Here is a 15,057-nt window from a genome sequence, read left to right on the forward strand (position 1 = left end):
ACTTAAGTCACTTCCTGTAATGTTAATATCATACGCGCAAACAGGACAAATGAGATACTAATTTGACAAAAGTATTTTCTTTTTATCAAAACTGTTTGATTATCAGTGGTATACAAGTATAATCAAACTTACCCCGACTGGCAGTTTTGGAATACTAACAATGATTTTATTATTTTTAACAGACCTTCTTAAAGTCTAACTCTTCTGACAGAAATAAAAGTTACAATGAACAGGATCCTCTGTTTGATGTTGGAGGAAAATGGAGTAAATCTGCTGTTGAAGTGGTTTTTGCTACAGAACTGGAGCGTTCTAAACCCCAAGCAGGGCCTGATTCTTTCAACAAGCCAAGAAGCAGCTCCTTTTCTTGTTTTGAGGCCAATGACAACACCAATATCTTAAAGAACCAGCAAACACATTTGTGTTATACCCAGTGCAACAGAATTACACAGGTAAATCAGAGTAGACGGGTAACAAACCTGCAGCTACCAAGTCATAGAAACATCCCAAATTACAGAGCTCCCTGTTATCAAAAAGAAGGTCTAAATAAAAGTGCTTCTACCTTCTTGAACCGACCAGCTCAGTTTCACAGACATGTTTCTGCAGTAGAAGACATCCTCAGATCCTCAAGCGTCTTTAATCAAGAATCTATGTCTGCACCTAATAAGGACAGTCATAAATATAGACAAAATGAACTTCACCAAGTCAAAGTTACAAGTTGTGGCAGTAGAATAAATATTGGAAAAGAAGATCTCCAACAAATGACTGAAAATTTAAATTGCCAAATGTCAGTTCCTAAAAGATCATGGAGCCAGACAGATATGAAATTTGTTCATATGTCTCAAAGTAGAGAATTAATATATCATGGACAATATAATCATATGATTATGAGCCCAAGTCGAGCGAGCCATGGCTTTCCTTTGCATGCAGCTGCAGATTCTAAAAGCCAGTTCTGTTTGGTAGAAACATGTGTTTGTTGTAGAAAAGATTTCAGTGATACCCAATTTGATCTCTTTTATCCAAACTGCAATCCTTTAATAAGAAAAAGTGTTAAAGATGCTCCTCTTGCCAGAATGCGAATTTCTTCAGGAAGTCTGCAGTTGAATGAAACAGAGGAAAAATATTTCAATATAAACAACTATGAAGGAGTGAGCCCATATCCCACCACCTACCAGTTCTAAATATGTTGTATTTTATTATTTTGTGATTTTCCTGCATATTGCCCATATTATGCTTGTTGCTGCATATCTGCTTTACTTGTAATATGTACAATTGTTTCTAAAACTGCAAATCTTATAAAATACTGCTTGTCAAGAAATTATTACAATATATAGTGCTTACACTGTTGAATAAAGTACTGTATGTAAGAGACATAATTATAGCAATTAATAAATATTGTTTGTAATGGTGGAAGAACCATTGCATTGTCTTCATGTGGCTTGAATTTTAAAGGTAAATTGTGTTATAATAAAGAAACTGTTAAATTTGTAGGACATTGGTACAATAAGGTGGTGGTCATGTGTCATATGTCAATGTATTCAAAAAAGCAAAAATGTTTTCCTTTACAAAAAACAAAGTATATAAAGAAAGTTATGCAACACTCTTTTGTGTGTTAGAAAGATAACTTTTCACAATTACAAAGCCTGAGGGTTGAGACAAAATTCAAATGTGCACCATTATTGGCAGTCATTCCCACAGCTGATTGTTGGAAAAGCCAAAGAAAGATTCAAACACTATTTTTTGGAGAATGAAACTCAATGAAATTTAATGTATTGAGTCAGATGATTCTGATTTATATTTAATCTTTTTCATTATAGCAGGTCAGTCTTCACATTGAAGAAAATTAAACCTATGAAATGGTTTTCAGGAACAGATTAACTTTGCAACTTGGCCTGTATTTATAATTATGGATTAATAAATATACTTTCTAAATAAGGCCAAACATTAACATAAAGTTATTTTTTGGCTAAAATCCATTACTTTGAACAAACACTGTTTTGCTTCTACACTTTCACTTACATTTACTTTTTCTTTCCAGTGTTTCAATTCTGAGCACACACAAGGTCTGGCCCATATGCTAACACACTGTAACCCATCTCCTTTACACCATATGTTACAATTTTTTTTTCCCCAAATAATCTTAAAGGTCTTTACCTTTTCTCTATTGTCCCTTGTTCAAATTGTCTTCTTTGATTCTCCATTCTTCTGTTACTTCTTTCTCGCATTTCTGCAATAATCTTTGAATTGTTACATTCTTATTATGTATTATAAATTCATTCCTTTCTAAATCTAAATTAATTATCCCAACATCCATATTACTTTCTTTCATTAGATGTACACAATTCCTTAGCACACACAAATTACCTGCAGCACTCCTACCTGACACCACACTTGCTTGCTCTTCTTTAATCACATGTGCAATCTTTTCTTTCAATCTATTTGCCAAGACTCTTGTTAAAATTTTGTAACCCTGGCAAAGTAGCATTACCGGTCTCCAATTTTTAATATTGTCTGTCTCCTCCAGATTGGGAACAAGAGTTATTATACCTGTCTCATTGACTCTGTCATTTCTGCATCCCTCAGGGTTTCTAAAAAGAGAATAAGCATATAATCTTTTAATATGTCTCAAAAGGTCAAATAGAAGTCTGTTGGTAATCCATCAGTTCCTGGCGTTTTGCCCCTGCTGCATATTTTAACGGCTTTCTCCACCACCTGTATTTGTATCTCTCGACTTAGCGTTTCCTTTTGATCATCTGTGAAGAACTGGTCTATTATTCCCTCTAGTTCGTTGATGCATCCATTGCTTATTACTTTCTTCTGATACATTTCTTTGTAATGTGTTGTTACTATTTCCATTCTTTCTTTGTTCCCTTTTTTAACATTTCCATCTTTATCTGTCACTTCTTCTATATTAGCTTTTTTCCTCCTTTACTTTCTTGAAAAAATATCTAGAGCATTTTTCTCGTTCTAACTCTCTACCTCTACTCTGGAACTTTACTTTCTCTTCTTTCTTCTTGTACACTTTATTTCTTCCTTAATTGTTCTTATTTCTGTTTCTATTTTTTCGTCCTGATCTTCAATCATGTACAGTTTTTCCAGTTCATCCTGCAGTGTTTTACTTCTTTCACCTTCCTACTCCTTTCTTTGCTTTTCTTTTGGAAAAATTCTCTAGTGTTCTCCTTCATTAATTCCCACCACTCTTTCTGGCTCCTGCACCCATTTTTCAAGGTTGCCCACCACTTATAGTATTGTTTATATTCTTATTTGATCGTTTTGTCCTCTAACGTAGTTACATTTAACTTCCAAAGAAAATCTTTTGTCTCATCTTCATTTCCTTTTTTCACTTCCACCTCTAGCATAATATGGTTTGAGAAAAATACTGGCCTTAATTTGCATGTCTTTGGTTTATAATTTTTGTCTATAAAGATATAATCTATCCCGGAAGATTTTCCCCTTGCCCCTCTCCAGGTAAATCATTTTTCCTCTCCTTTTAATTTCCAGAAAACATCTGTCATTTGACAGTCCTTCATAATTTCTTTTAGTTTTTTTGACGTTCTATCCAATCGTTGGCCTCTCAGCTCTAGTTCACTCAAGCAATTAAAGTCCCCCACAACAATTGAATTATTTTCGACGGCCATTGTCATTTCTAGCAGCCTTAACACTTCCATCCTCTGGACAGGTGTGGTCAGAGCGTATATATTGATCAAGTTTATTTCCTTTTGCCAGTTTGATTTTCATCAGTCCCCCTTCACTATTTCATCATATCCTTTTTTTTTCTATTTTCCTAACCCTGCATTTTATTTTTGTTTGATTGCTTCGCCATCTTTCCAGTCCTCTTTGTATCCTCATAGGATTTTTTTGAAAGGTAAACCACATTCTTGTATATAAATTAAGTTTACTGGTAAACTTCTCAGGAAGGAGAATACAATTTTCCTCCTCTCTTTCTTTTGAATACTTTTCACATTTAAAGTGACTTATTTTAATTTTAACTTTTTCTTTGCAATAGTGTGGTCTACCTCTCCTCCTGTTTTTCCCCTTATTTGATGAAGTACATTTTTCTTTGGCTTCTTGGCGGCTTTCCTCTCCATTCTCATTCTTCTACTCCTTTCATCCCTGAGGTGGACATTCTAAATTAGAGGGAGTTGTCCCAATTCCTGCGCTTTTCCTTCCCCTTCATCTGTTTTACCAGATCTAGCTGGTGACAATAGATCTGGCACACATTTCCTCTGTAACCCTGGGTTGACTTGCATTATCCCTGCATTTGCCTTTATTTCTTCCTGCCCTGTACTTTCCAACATTACCTGCTGAGGAGATACTGTAGCTGTTCTGATTAGGATTTCCATTATTTCTTCAGTATGGAATAGAATATTTTGTGAGCACTGCTCTATTCTCCTTTCTACATTCTGATTACCTGTCTTCTCCTCCATAAAAGTTAGAAAGTAATTTTCTCCACCACTCTTTCTTCTTCTTCATACCCTCTTTCTCACCATGTTTCCCCAGCTCACCTCCTTGGATTCTTTCCTTAATGTTTCTTGGTTTTTCTGTTCTTCCTCAGACTCCTCATCTGAAAGTGCTAACACCTTCTCTCTCATCTTGACAATATTGGCATAGGAGACCAGATAGTCCCTGAAGACATGCCCCTCCTGTCCACATAGATTGCATTGTATTGGCCTCCTACACTCCTTTGTACTATGGCCTTCCTCTTTACAATGTCTACATTTTATTGTCTCACAATCTATAGCTTTGTGTCCCTCATTGCCATACCTTCTACATACTTGTGGTTGGCCTGGGTAAAAACATGTCCTCTTACTGTACCAATTTATATAACTGGGGGCAAATGTATCATCTTTTCCGTGTCATCTTTTTTCAACACTACATCAAATTTGTATAATCTGTCCCTTATCCTGTCGTCATCTGTCATCTGCATACTAATTTTTGCGTTACGCTCCCTACACCTGACATGGAAGAACCACCTTGGTGATCATGGTATCTCCCCTACCAGGTAAGTATAAAATAAACAGGTAATGCAGTATTTATCAGAATTTGCTGCCAAGATGCAATTCTGCTTACCTACGGCCGGCCTGGTGGGGATACTCAGAGAAATTTGCTTCTAGCGCTTGGTACTTTGCCAGATTAGTTGCACCCTTAGAGAGAAAGTACAAAACAGTCCAGAAATTAGCAGATGTGGCTGATATGAGGACAATAAAAGAAACACACGAGAATTAAAGGATATGGGCATTAAACATTCCTTAAAGGCAACATGTCATTTGCATTGGCCAATGAAAGTGATCTCTGATTGGCTGTCTTCAACATTCAGCCCCTTCTGAAGTCTGGGCAGAACCTCTTCAATACTGAGGTCATGCCTCAGGCTGGAAAAGTGATTCCCACCCACCTTGGCCACTGCACCCAAACATCCTTTTAAGAAGACTGATGAAGAAGTTTATTAGATATGAAACAGGTAGGAATATGAACACAATTTTAACCAAGAAAACACCAAGGTACAATGCTGATTAGCTATGGCCGGCCTGGTGGGGGCACTCAGAAAAATTCTCTCCCATTGTGTGGTACTTCAGCAGTTTGAGGACACCCTTAGGGATAAAGCAAAAAGGTGACTAAAATCCAACAGATGTAGGTGAAATGGAAAAAAGAAGAAAGACCCAAGAATAAAAGGGTATAGGTGTTCAAGATTCCAGGCAACTCCTCTTTTGCATTGGCCAATGAAAGTGATCTCTGATCGGCAATATCTAGCTCCTTTCCCTTCTGCAGTCTGCAGTTGGGGCAGAAGCTCTTCAATACTGGGCTGGAAAGGCGATTCCCACCGATCATGCCCACTGCTCCCAAACAACTGTTAAATATGCGTCATATAATCTGTTCTGGTTCTAATTGTTTTTGCAAACCTTTGTAATCCTAATATAAAAATCCTAATGCTACTGCTGCAAGCAGGAAGCCATGTGACAGGAGGCAGGAAGTAGGAAGTGAGTGCAGCAGCAGTAAGCATGGTGTGTTTATTACCTCTGTGTTTGTACTCTCAAACAATCCTTCGCCATCCTGCTTAGTTAGCCCTTGTGAAGGCATTCCCTGTAAGTTCTCTTTTTTCTAGTTTTATAGTCTTTGTTTAAGTAACTTTGGTTAAGGAGTGTCAAAGTAAATGTTGCATTTCATTACATAAATTTACTGAGCCTTTGGCTGTTAAGTTCTTAGTTATAAATGCTGCTGTATTTACTCTATGTTACTTATACAAGTACTTATTAGTGTTTGTTTGTATTTGTATTTACAGTTTCACACCATTTTTGTAATTAAACATTCTCTACATCACTTCGTGGTTCCGGGAATTATTGCATGAAGGTGTTTAGCTTGCTGGATAATTGAACAGGAGATTCAGTGAGGCCAGTACAGTGAAAAGGGAGACCTACAAGCAAGATTGTTCAGTGGCTCTGACTCCATTGTCTTATAAGGCATCTTAAGGCAGAAATAACAGCGCAGTAATTTGCTCAAGAATTGCTAGAGGAGTTACAGTTACTACATTGTCCAGTTGTCCATGTAAAATGGAGCTTCAAGAATTGGAAGTTAGATCTGTTGCTTGTCGTTCGACTAAATCTTCTGCTGTTTCAAATGTCAGTGTAGCAGCAGCCAAAGCACGTGCTAAGGCAGAAGCTGCCCAAGCTAGAGCTGCCTTTTCAAAGAAGGAGATTGAACTTAGAATGGAAAAGGCCCGTCTAGAAGCCACGTTAGATGCTCTGGAGAGAGAGAGAGAGGCAGAGGCTGCGCTGGCTGAAGCAGCTGTGATGGAGGCTGCAGTTGCAAACTTAGAGGCCGCAGAAATTGAACTCGGATCCCAGTTACTGCCAGCACAGAGCCCACAGCAGCGTACTGAACAGTATGTAAATGAGCATAGCGGCAGGCATTCATTCAGGGAAGGATGTTTGAATAATGGCCCCATTCCGGACAAGTGTGTCCTCAACCTGGTAGCAGATGAAAATATAGCCAGAGAAGAAGCAAGCTATCTGGCATCAGGTCATCCTGCAGATACTACTGTACACAATAAAGAGTCTCCTTTAAGGCAAAGGAGCCATCCTACCCTTTTAAGTAATCAGCCAAGCAGTGCTCGGAGCCTGCCTGTGCTAACACCTTGCCCCAGTCGTTATAACCACCACATGGATGAAACTGCTGGACACTCTCGTGACCATGCCTCATCAGATTTAGCAAGGTATCTGGTACGAAGCCAACTGATATCATCCGGACTAAATAAGTTTGATGACCGGCCCGAGAATTATTTGGCCTGGAAATTCACATTCCTTAATGCCATAGAGACATTGGGTCTTACAGCGGGAGAAGAGATAGATTTATTGATTAAATGGCTTGGGACAGAATCTGCAGAACATGCGCGTCGCATCAAGTCAGCGAATGTGCGGAACTTGTCTACTGGGCTGCAGCGCATTTGGGAGAGATTGGAGGAGATTTATGGGTCACCAGAAGCCATAGAAAGTGCTCTGCTTGCAAAACTGGACAATTTTCCTAAAATATTACCAAAAGAACACCAAAAGCTTAGGGAACTGAGTGATTTACTGTCTGAGGTTGAGGCTGCAAAACGAGATGGTTTTTTAGCAGGGCTTTCCTACTTGGACACTGCTAGAGGTGTTAACCCAATAGTAGAAAAGCTCCCATATGCGCTGCAGGAGAAGTGGATGATGCAGGGCTCCCGCTATAAGCAACAACACAAGGTCACCTTTCCCCCATTTTCCTTCTTTTTGCAGTTCATACGCGGTGAAGCTAAGGCACGTAATGACCCCAGCTTTACTCTCCCCTCCTCCACTGTTAACCCAAACAAGAGAGAGAGATTCGTCGAGAGTCACAGTAATGCCCGTAAGCCAGTGTCTGTACACAAAACAGATATTACTCCCTGTTCCAATTCCCCAGCCAATGATGACCCAGATAGACAATGTCCAGTTCATCGCAAACCTCACCCCCTGAGAAAGTGCAGAGGCTTTAGAGAGATGCCCCTCGATGAACGGAAAAGAATATTAAAAACACATAACATCTGTTTCAAATGCTGCACATCAACCAAACATGTTGCCAGATGTTGTGAAACAAGTGTCAAATGTTCTGAATGTGAGAGTGACAGGCATTCAGCTGCCCTCCATCCAGGCCCAGCTCCTTGGCTGTCCAAGTCCCCTTCTCCCCTCGCACAGCATGGCGGGGAGAAGAAAGAAGCAGCAGATGACGCTATTACGTCCAAATGCACTGAGGTGTGTGGTGAAGGCTTTAGTGGGAAATCCTGTGCAAAAATATGCCTTGTGAATGTTTATCCAGCCAGTGACCGCAGCAAAAGCAGGAGGATGTATGCCATGCTGGATGACCAAAGCAATAGGTCCCTAGCTCGGCCAGATTTTTTTGACATTTTCAACATAGATGGACCTTCAGCTGCATATACATTGAAAACCTGCTCTGGAATAGCTGAGACTACTGGCAGGCGAGCGGTTGGTTATATCATAGAGTCATTAGATGAAAAAGTAAGTCTTCCTTTGCCCATACTCCTAGAATGCGATATGATCCCTGACAACAGGGATGAAATTCCTACTCCAGAAGCTGCTCACAATCACCATCACCTCAAGGCAATCGCCCATGAAATACCACCTCGTGATACAGAAGCAGCAATTCTGCTGTTGCTGGGAAGGGACATGTTAAGGGTGCATAAAGTCCGTAAGCAGATCAATGGGCCCCATGATGCAGCATATGCCCAAAAATTGGACTTGGGCTGGGTAATAATTGGTGATGTGTGCCTGGGTGGTACACACAGGCCTTCAGAGGTCACTAGCATGAAAACTTACATACTGGATAATGGCAGGCCAAGTCTCTTTCACCCATGCGAGAGCCATATGATGGTCAAAGAGAGGTTCATCCCTTCTGAGCAGCACCAACTCTTTTGCCGCATTCCCAGTGAAAGCCATCTGACTGGAGCAAATGGGGAGAAACTTGGACAATCGGTTTTCTACCAAACAAAAAGTGATCACAAACTTGCACCTTCTATGGAAGATCTTTTGTTTCTCAAAACTATGTTGAATGAATTCTTCCAAGACTCCAGCAACAGCTGGGTGGCCCCACTTCCTTTTCGCAAAGCACGTAGGCAATTGCCTAATAATCGTGTATATGCTATGAATCGTTTTAGATCTCTAAGCCGCACCCTTGAGAAACATCCAGAGATGAAAGCTCATTTTCTAGAATTCATGAAAAGGATGTTGGATAGCTGTCATGCAGAGCTTGCGCCTCCGGTTCAAGAAGGTAAGGAGTACTGGTATTTGCCCTTCTTCGGAGTGTACCACACACAAAAGCCCACCCAAATACGTGTGGTTTTTGATTCTAGTGCTCAATTTGAAGGGGTTTCCCTTAACAATGTGCTGCTCTCTGGGCCAGACTTGAATAATAGCCTGTTGGGTATCCTTATAAGATTTAGGAAGAACCCCGTTGCACTTACTGCTGACATTCAGCAAATGTTTCATTGTTTTCTAGTGCGAGAAGATTGTAGGGATGTTTTGCGCTTTCTATGGTATGAGGACAGTGACCAGGACAAAAGGGTTGTTGACCATAGAATGAGGGTGCATGTTTTTGGTAATAGTCCCTCACCTGCTGTGGCCATTTATGGTCTAAGGCGAGTTGCACAAGAAGGAGAAAAAGAGTATGGCAGTGATGTGTGCCGCTTTATTCAAAGAGACTTTTATATGGATGATGCTTTAAAGACTGTCCCCACTGTGGAGGAAGCAATTGATCTCCTTAAGAGAACACAGGAAATGTTAGCAGCTTCAAATCTTAGGCTCCACAAAGTGGCCTCTAACAAAGCTGAGGTGATGGATGCGTTCTTAAAGGAAGATCGAGCTAAGGATCTACAAAATCTTGACTTGTTTGTGGATGACCTACCTGATCAGCGAAGTCTTGGGGTAAGATGGAATATTATGTCAGACATTTTTACATTTTATGCACCTGAAACTGAGAGACCATATACCCGCAGAGGAGTACTCTCCACGGTCAATAGTCTTTTTGACCCGCTGGGTTTCCTGGCACCAGTGACTATCCGGGGGCGCTTACTACTTAGAGAACTCTCGAGACACGGCAGTGATTGGGACACCAACCTTCCAGAAAGCATGCATGAACAATGGGTGCAATGGCAGAGTTTGCTGCAGTGCCTCAGAGGCATTCAAATACCCCGTATATATTCTGCTATTCCACCTTCTAATGCCCTGCACATTGAGCTGTGCATTTTTTCAGATGCCTCTGTTAATGCCATTGCTGCTGTGGCTTATCTCAAATTTCTAAGCCATGACAAGCAAATAGATGTGGGCTTTATCCTCGGCAAGGCAAGACTTGCTCCCCGACCTGAACTTACAGTGCCCAGGCTGGAGCTATGTGCTGCGGTGCTAGCTGTGGAGATTGCGGAAGTCGTCAGTGAGGAAATAGATCTCCAGCTAAACTCCACTAGTTTTTATACAGATAGTAAAGTGGTTTTGGGTTATATTCACAATCAATCCAGACGCTTTAGTGTCTATGTAAATAATCGGGTGCAACGAATCCGGCAGTCTTCTAAACCTGAACAGTGGCATTATGTGCCAACAGATCAAAATCCTGCTGATCATGGTTCACGCTCTATTTCAGCCTCCAAGCTTTCCAGTTCAACATGGATTACTGGACCTCGCTTCCTTCGCCTTCCACTAAAGAAAATTCCAGAAGAACAAAATAAATTTGACCTCATCAACCCAGAAAGTGATGTAGATATCCGACCTGAAGTGAACTCTTTGTCCACTTATGCCTCTGAGAGTCACTTAAGCTCAAAACGGTGGGAACGCATGATTGGAGTGGTACGACACATATTAGACTCCATGCTGTTGCAGTCTGGTCGTGTACGACTTACTCATGAAGTGTTAACAACGCTAATGGCAGAGGTCATCACCATAATTAATGCACGTCCCCTGGTACCTGTTTCGTCTGATCCTGAACATCCTAATGTCCTAACACCTTCCATGCTGCTCACCCAAAAAATAGGCACGCCTTTTCTGTCTCAAAGTAACTTTGGTACAGGTGAGATGTTGAGACACCAATGGAAGCGTGTCCAATACCTCGCTGAGGAATTCTGGAGCAGGTGGAGAACGGAATATCTCAGCACTCTGCAGACACGACAGAAATGGCAAAATAAAAGGCCTGACATCAAAGAAGGTGATGTTGTCCTTCTGAAGGAAAAGCAAGTCAGGAGAAATGAGTGGCCTATGGGAATAATAATGAAGGCTGTTCCTAGCAAAGATGGATTAATAAGGAAGGTCGAGATAAAGATAGTTCAGCAAGGAGCAACAAAAATCCTTTACAGGCCTATTTCAGAACTGGTTTTTCTTTTATCACCAGATTAAAGTATTTGGCTCAGTTTTTGGTGGTATCTTAAAGATACCAGACGGGGAGTGTTCTGGTTCTAATTGTTTTTGCAAACCTTTGTAATCCTAATATAAAAATCCTAATGCTACTGCTGCAAGCAGGAAGCCATGTGACAGGAGGCAGGAAGTAGGAAGTGAGTGCAGCAGCAGTAAGCATGGTGTGTTTATTACCTCTGTGTTTGTACTCTCAAACAATCCTTCGCCATCCTGCTTAGTTAGCCCTTGTGAAGGCATTCCCTGTAAGTTCTCTTTTTTCTAGTTTTATAGTCTTTGTTTAAGTAACTTTGGTTAAGGAGTGTCAAAGTAAATGTTGCATTTCATTACATAAATTTACTGAGCCTTTGGCTGTTAAGTTCTTAGTTATAAATGCTGCTGTATTTACTCTATGTTACTTATACAAGTACTTATTAGTGTTTGTTTGTATTTGTATTTACAGTTTCACACCATTTTTGTAATTAAACATTCTCTACATCACTTCGTGGTTCCGGGAATTATTGCATGAAGGTGTTTAGCTTGCTGGATAATTGAACAGGAGATTCAGTGAGGCCAGTACATAATCACTTGATGGGGAAGCTTATTAGACAGGAGTTCGAATGATCACTACCCTCAGGAGCATCTTCTCTCCACTTTTAAAATGGATTATGCTACTTTGAAGTGGAGTAATAATCAAAGTTCCTTGTTTTCACTCAATGCCCTGTTAAAAAACGTAGTTCCCTAGTGGCAATGAACAGCTTAGATAATTTCCTGAGTGTTACACAACTCATTTCACTTATTTTCAGCCTTGGAACGGATTGTGCTACATTGAAGTGGAGTAACAGTCAAAGTTCCTTGTTTTGACTAAATGCCCTGTTAAATAAACTGATGTGAAAACAATGCTAAAATTAATTAAATTTAATTTGATAATATTAAATTTGATTCGATTTAAATAATATAGCACTGTTTGCACAACAGTTTTTAACAGGGCATTGAGTGAAAACAAGGAACTTTGAATGTTACTCCACTTCAACGTAACACAGCAGTAAAGGTTCCTCACCATTCCTGGAGATACTGCAATACCAGGTTGATGTGTGGAGTGGATGAAGCAAGCCCCATTTTCCACCTCTCTGTTCCAAAAATCGATATAATACTTGGTCCCCACATAGAGGACCTATCAGCTATTAAACTGATAAGAACAGAATTATACTCCTGTTGACCCAAAACCACCCTCCCCCCTAACAGAGTTGTTCAAAGTATCACAAAGTACAACAGGTGGAACCAAAACCTTTTCACAGATCAACTGAGCCACCTTGTCCCCTTTCTTTACAACATAGCCATCTTTACTGAAATTAAACAGCAACACTCCACATTTCCCCAATAATCTGTGTGAATCACTCCAGCTCCCACATCCAACAACCATTTCACTGCCTGTCCTGATCTCGGAGCAATCCAGCCATAACACCCACTTGGCAAATTCAGGCAAATATCTGCCTATACAATCACATTTCCTCCAGCCAGAGTTATCCTATCATGAGCCCTGCTGTGATCAAACCCCACCACTCCTTCCGATGCCATCCCCGGGACAAATTCAGACAATGCAGTGAGCAGCATTAGCTCAAGCGCGTGAAGGAACTCCGAGTCCAGCTCAGGGCGGCGAAGGAGCAGTACAGGAGAAAGCTGGAGCAGAAGTTGCTGAATAACAGCATGAAGGAAGTGTTGGATGGGATGAAGATCATCACTGGCTGCAGCTCGAAGCGGGGTACCACCATCAAGAGAGACGTGAAGAAAGCAAACCAAATGAACAACTTCTTTAACAGGTTTGACCACCCTAACCCACTCTCACTCTCACCTCGGAGTATTGCACCCTCCACACATCCTTCTGCTGATACCAGCATAGGAAAGACATCCCCACCCATAATTACAACAGCGCAAGTGAGCAGAGAGCTGAGGAGACTTCGTGCCAGCAAAGCAGTGGGTCCAGATGGAATATCGCCACGACTGCTGAAGGTCTGTGCATCGGAGCTGGGGGGTCCTCTACAGCGCATCTTCAACCTGAGCCTGGAACAGGGGAGAGTCCCGAGGCTTTGGAAAACATCTTGTATCACCCCAGTCCCAAAGGTATCACGTCCTAGTGAGCTGAATGACTTTCGGCCTGTTGCTCTGACATCACATGTGATGAAGACCATGGAGAGGCTGCTGCTTCACCACCTTAGGCCACAGGTTCAACACGCCCTTGACCCTCTGCAGTTTGCATATCAGGAGAAGGTGGGAGCGGAGGATGCCATCATCTATATGCTACACCGATCCCTCTCTCACTTGGAGAGAGGCAGTGGTGCTGTAAGAATTATGTTTCTAGACTTCTCTAGCGCTTTCAACACAATCCAACCTCTGCTCCTTAGGGACAAGCTGACAGAGATGGGATTAGATTCATACCTAGTGGCATGGATCGTGGACTATCTTAAAGACAGACCTCAGTATGTGCGTCTTGGGAACTGCACGTCTGACATTGTAGTCAGCAACACAGGAGCGCCACAGGGGACTGTACTTTCTCCGGTCCTGTTCAGCCTATATACATCGGACTTCCAATACAACTCGGAGTCCTGTGCAAAAGTTCGCTGATGACACTGCTATCGTGGGCTGTATCAGGAATGGGCTGGAGGAGGAGTATAGGGACCTAATCAATGACTTTGTTAAATGGTGCGACTCAAACCACCTACACCTGAACACCAGTAAAACCAAGGAAAGGAGCTGGTGGTGGATTTTAGGAGGCCCAGACCCCTCATAGACCCAGTGATCATCAGAGGTGACTGTGTGCAGATGGTGCAGATCTATAAATACCTGGGAGTGTAGCTGGATGATAAATTAGACTGGACTGCCAATACTGATGCGCTGTGCAAGAAAGGACAGAGCCGGTTATACTTCATTAGAATGCTGGCTTCCTTCAACATCTGCAATAAGATGCTGCAGATGTTCTATCAAACAGTTGTGGTGAGCGCCCTCTTCTACACAGTGGTGTGCTGGGGAGGCAGCATTAAGAGGAAAGACGCCTCACGCCTAGACAAACTGGTGAGGAAGGCAGGCTCTATTGTTGGCATGGAGCTGGACAGTTTAACATCTGTGGCAGAGTGAAGGGCGCTCAGCAGGCTCCTATCAATTATGGAGAATCCACTGCATCCACTAAATAGTATCATCTCCAGACAGAAGAGCAGCTTCAGCGACAGACTGCTGTCACTGTCCTGCTTCACAGACAGATTGAGGAGATCGTTCCTCCCCCAAACTATGCGACTCTTTAATTCCACCCGGGGTGGGGGGTAAACGTTAATATTTAACATTATACATAGCTATTGTCTGTTTTTCACCTGCATTATTATCATTCTTTAATTTAATATTATTTATTGTATCAGTATGCTGCTGCTGAAGAATGTGAATTTCCCATTGGGATTAATAAAGTATCTATCTATCTATCTAATGTCTTTCATCGGATGGTGCCCTCCAAGTCAGCCAGCTCCTCCGATTCTAAGGGATATTCCCTTCCCACCTGAGGAAGCGCAAAGGGAAACTGTTAACTAGAGAAGACATCAACAGAATGCAACTCCCTCCCCCCATAATCCCAACCAAAAAAGACCTTTCCCCCCTTTCCTTTGCTACCGTAATCTCCATCTCTCCACATCCC

General features: G+C 41.4%; 2 protein-coding genes and 1 pseudogene across 3 annotated transcripts in view; 1 reads left to right on the forward strand and 2 right to left on the reverse strand.

Moving 5' to 3' along the window:
• LOC114662104 (FERM domain-containing protein 7) overlaps nt 1–1,322 on the forward strand; it is a 250,094-nt gene extending 248,772 nt beyond the window's left edge. For both annotated transcript variants that reach the window (XM_051934369.1, XM_051934368.1), the window contains one exon: nt 183–1,322. In XM_051934369.1, coding sequence (XP_051790329.1) covers nt 183–1,178 — 996 coding nt within the window. In that variant the 3' untranslated portion in view covers nt 1,179–1,322. The remainder of the gene's footprint in view (nt 1–182) is intronic.
• The window catches only part of LOC127529743 (craniofacial development protein 2-like), a 928,907-nt gene that overhangs the window by 762,749 nt on the left and 151,101 nt on the right, over nt 1–15,057 (reverse strand). The gene's annotated exons all lie outside the window — the stretch shown is intronic.
• On the reverse strand, nt 12,431–12,641 carry LOC114663287 (uncharacterized; annotated as a pseudogene).

Source organism: Erpetoichthys calabaricus, chromosome 12 (genome assembly GCF_900747795.2).
Source record: "Erpetoichthys calabaricus chromosome 12, fErpCal1.3, whole genome shotgun sequence".
Lineage (NCBI taxonomy): Eukaryota > Metazoa > Chordata > Cladistia > Polypteriformes > Polypteridae > Erpetoichthys > Erpetoichthys calabaricus.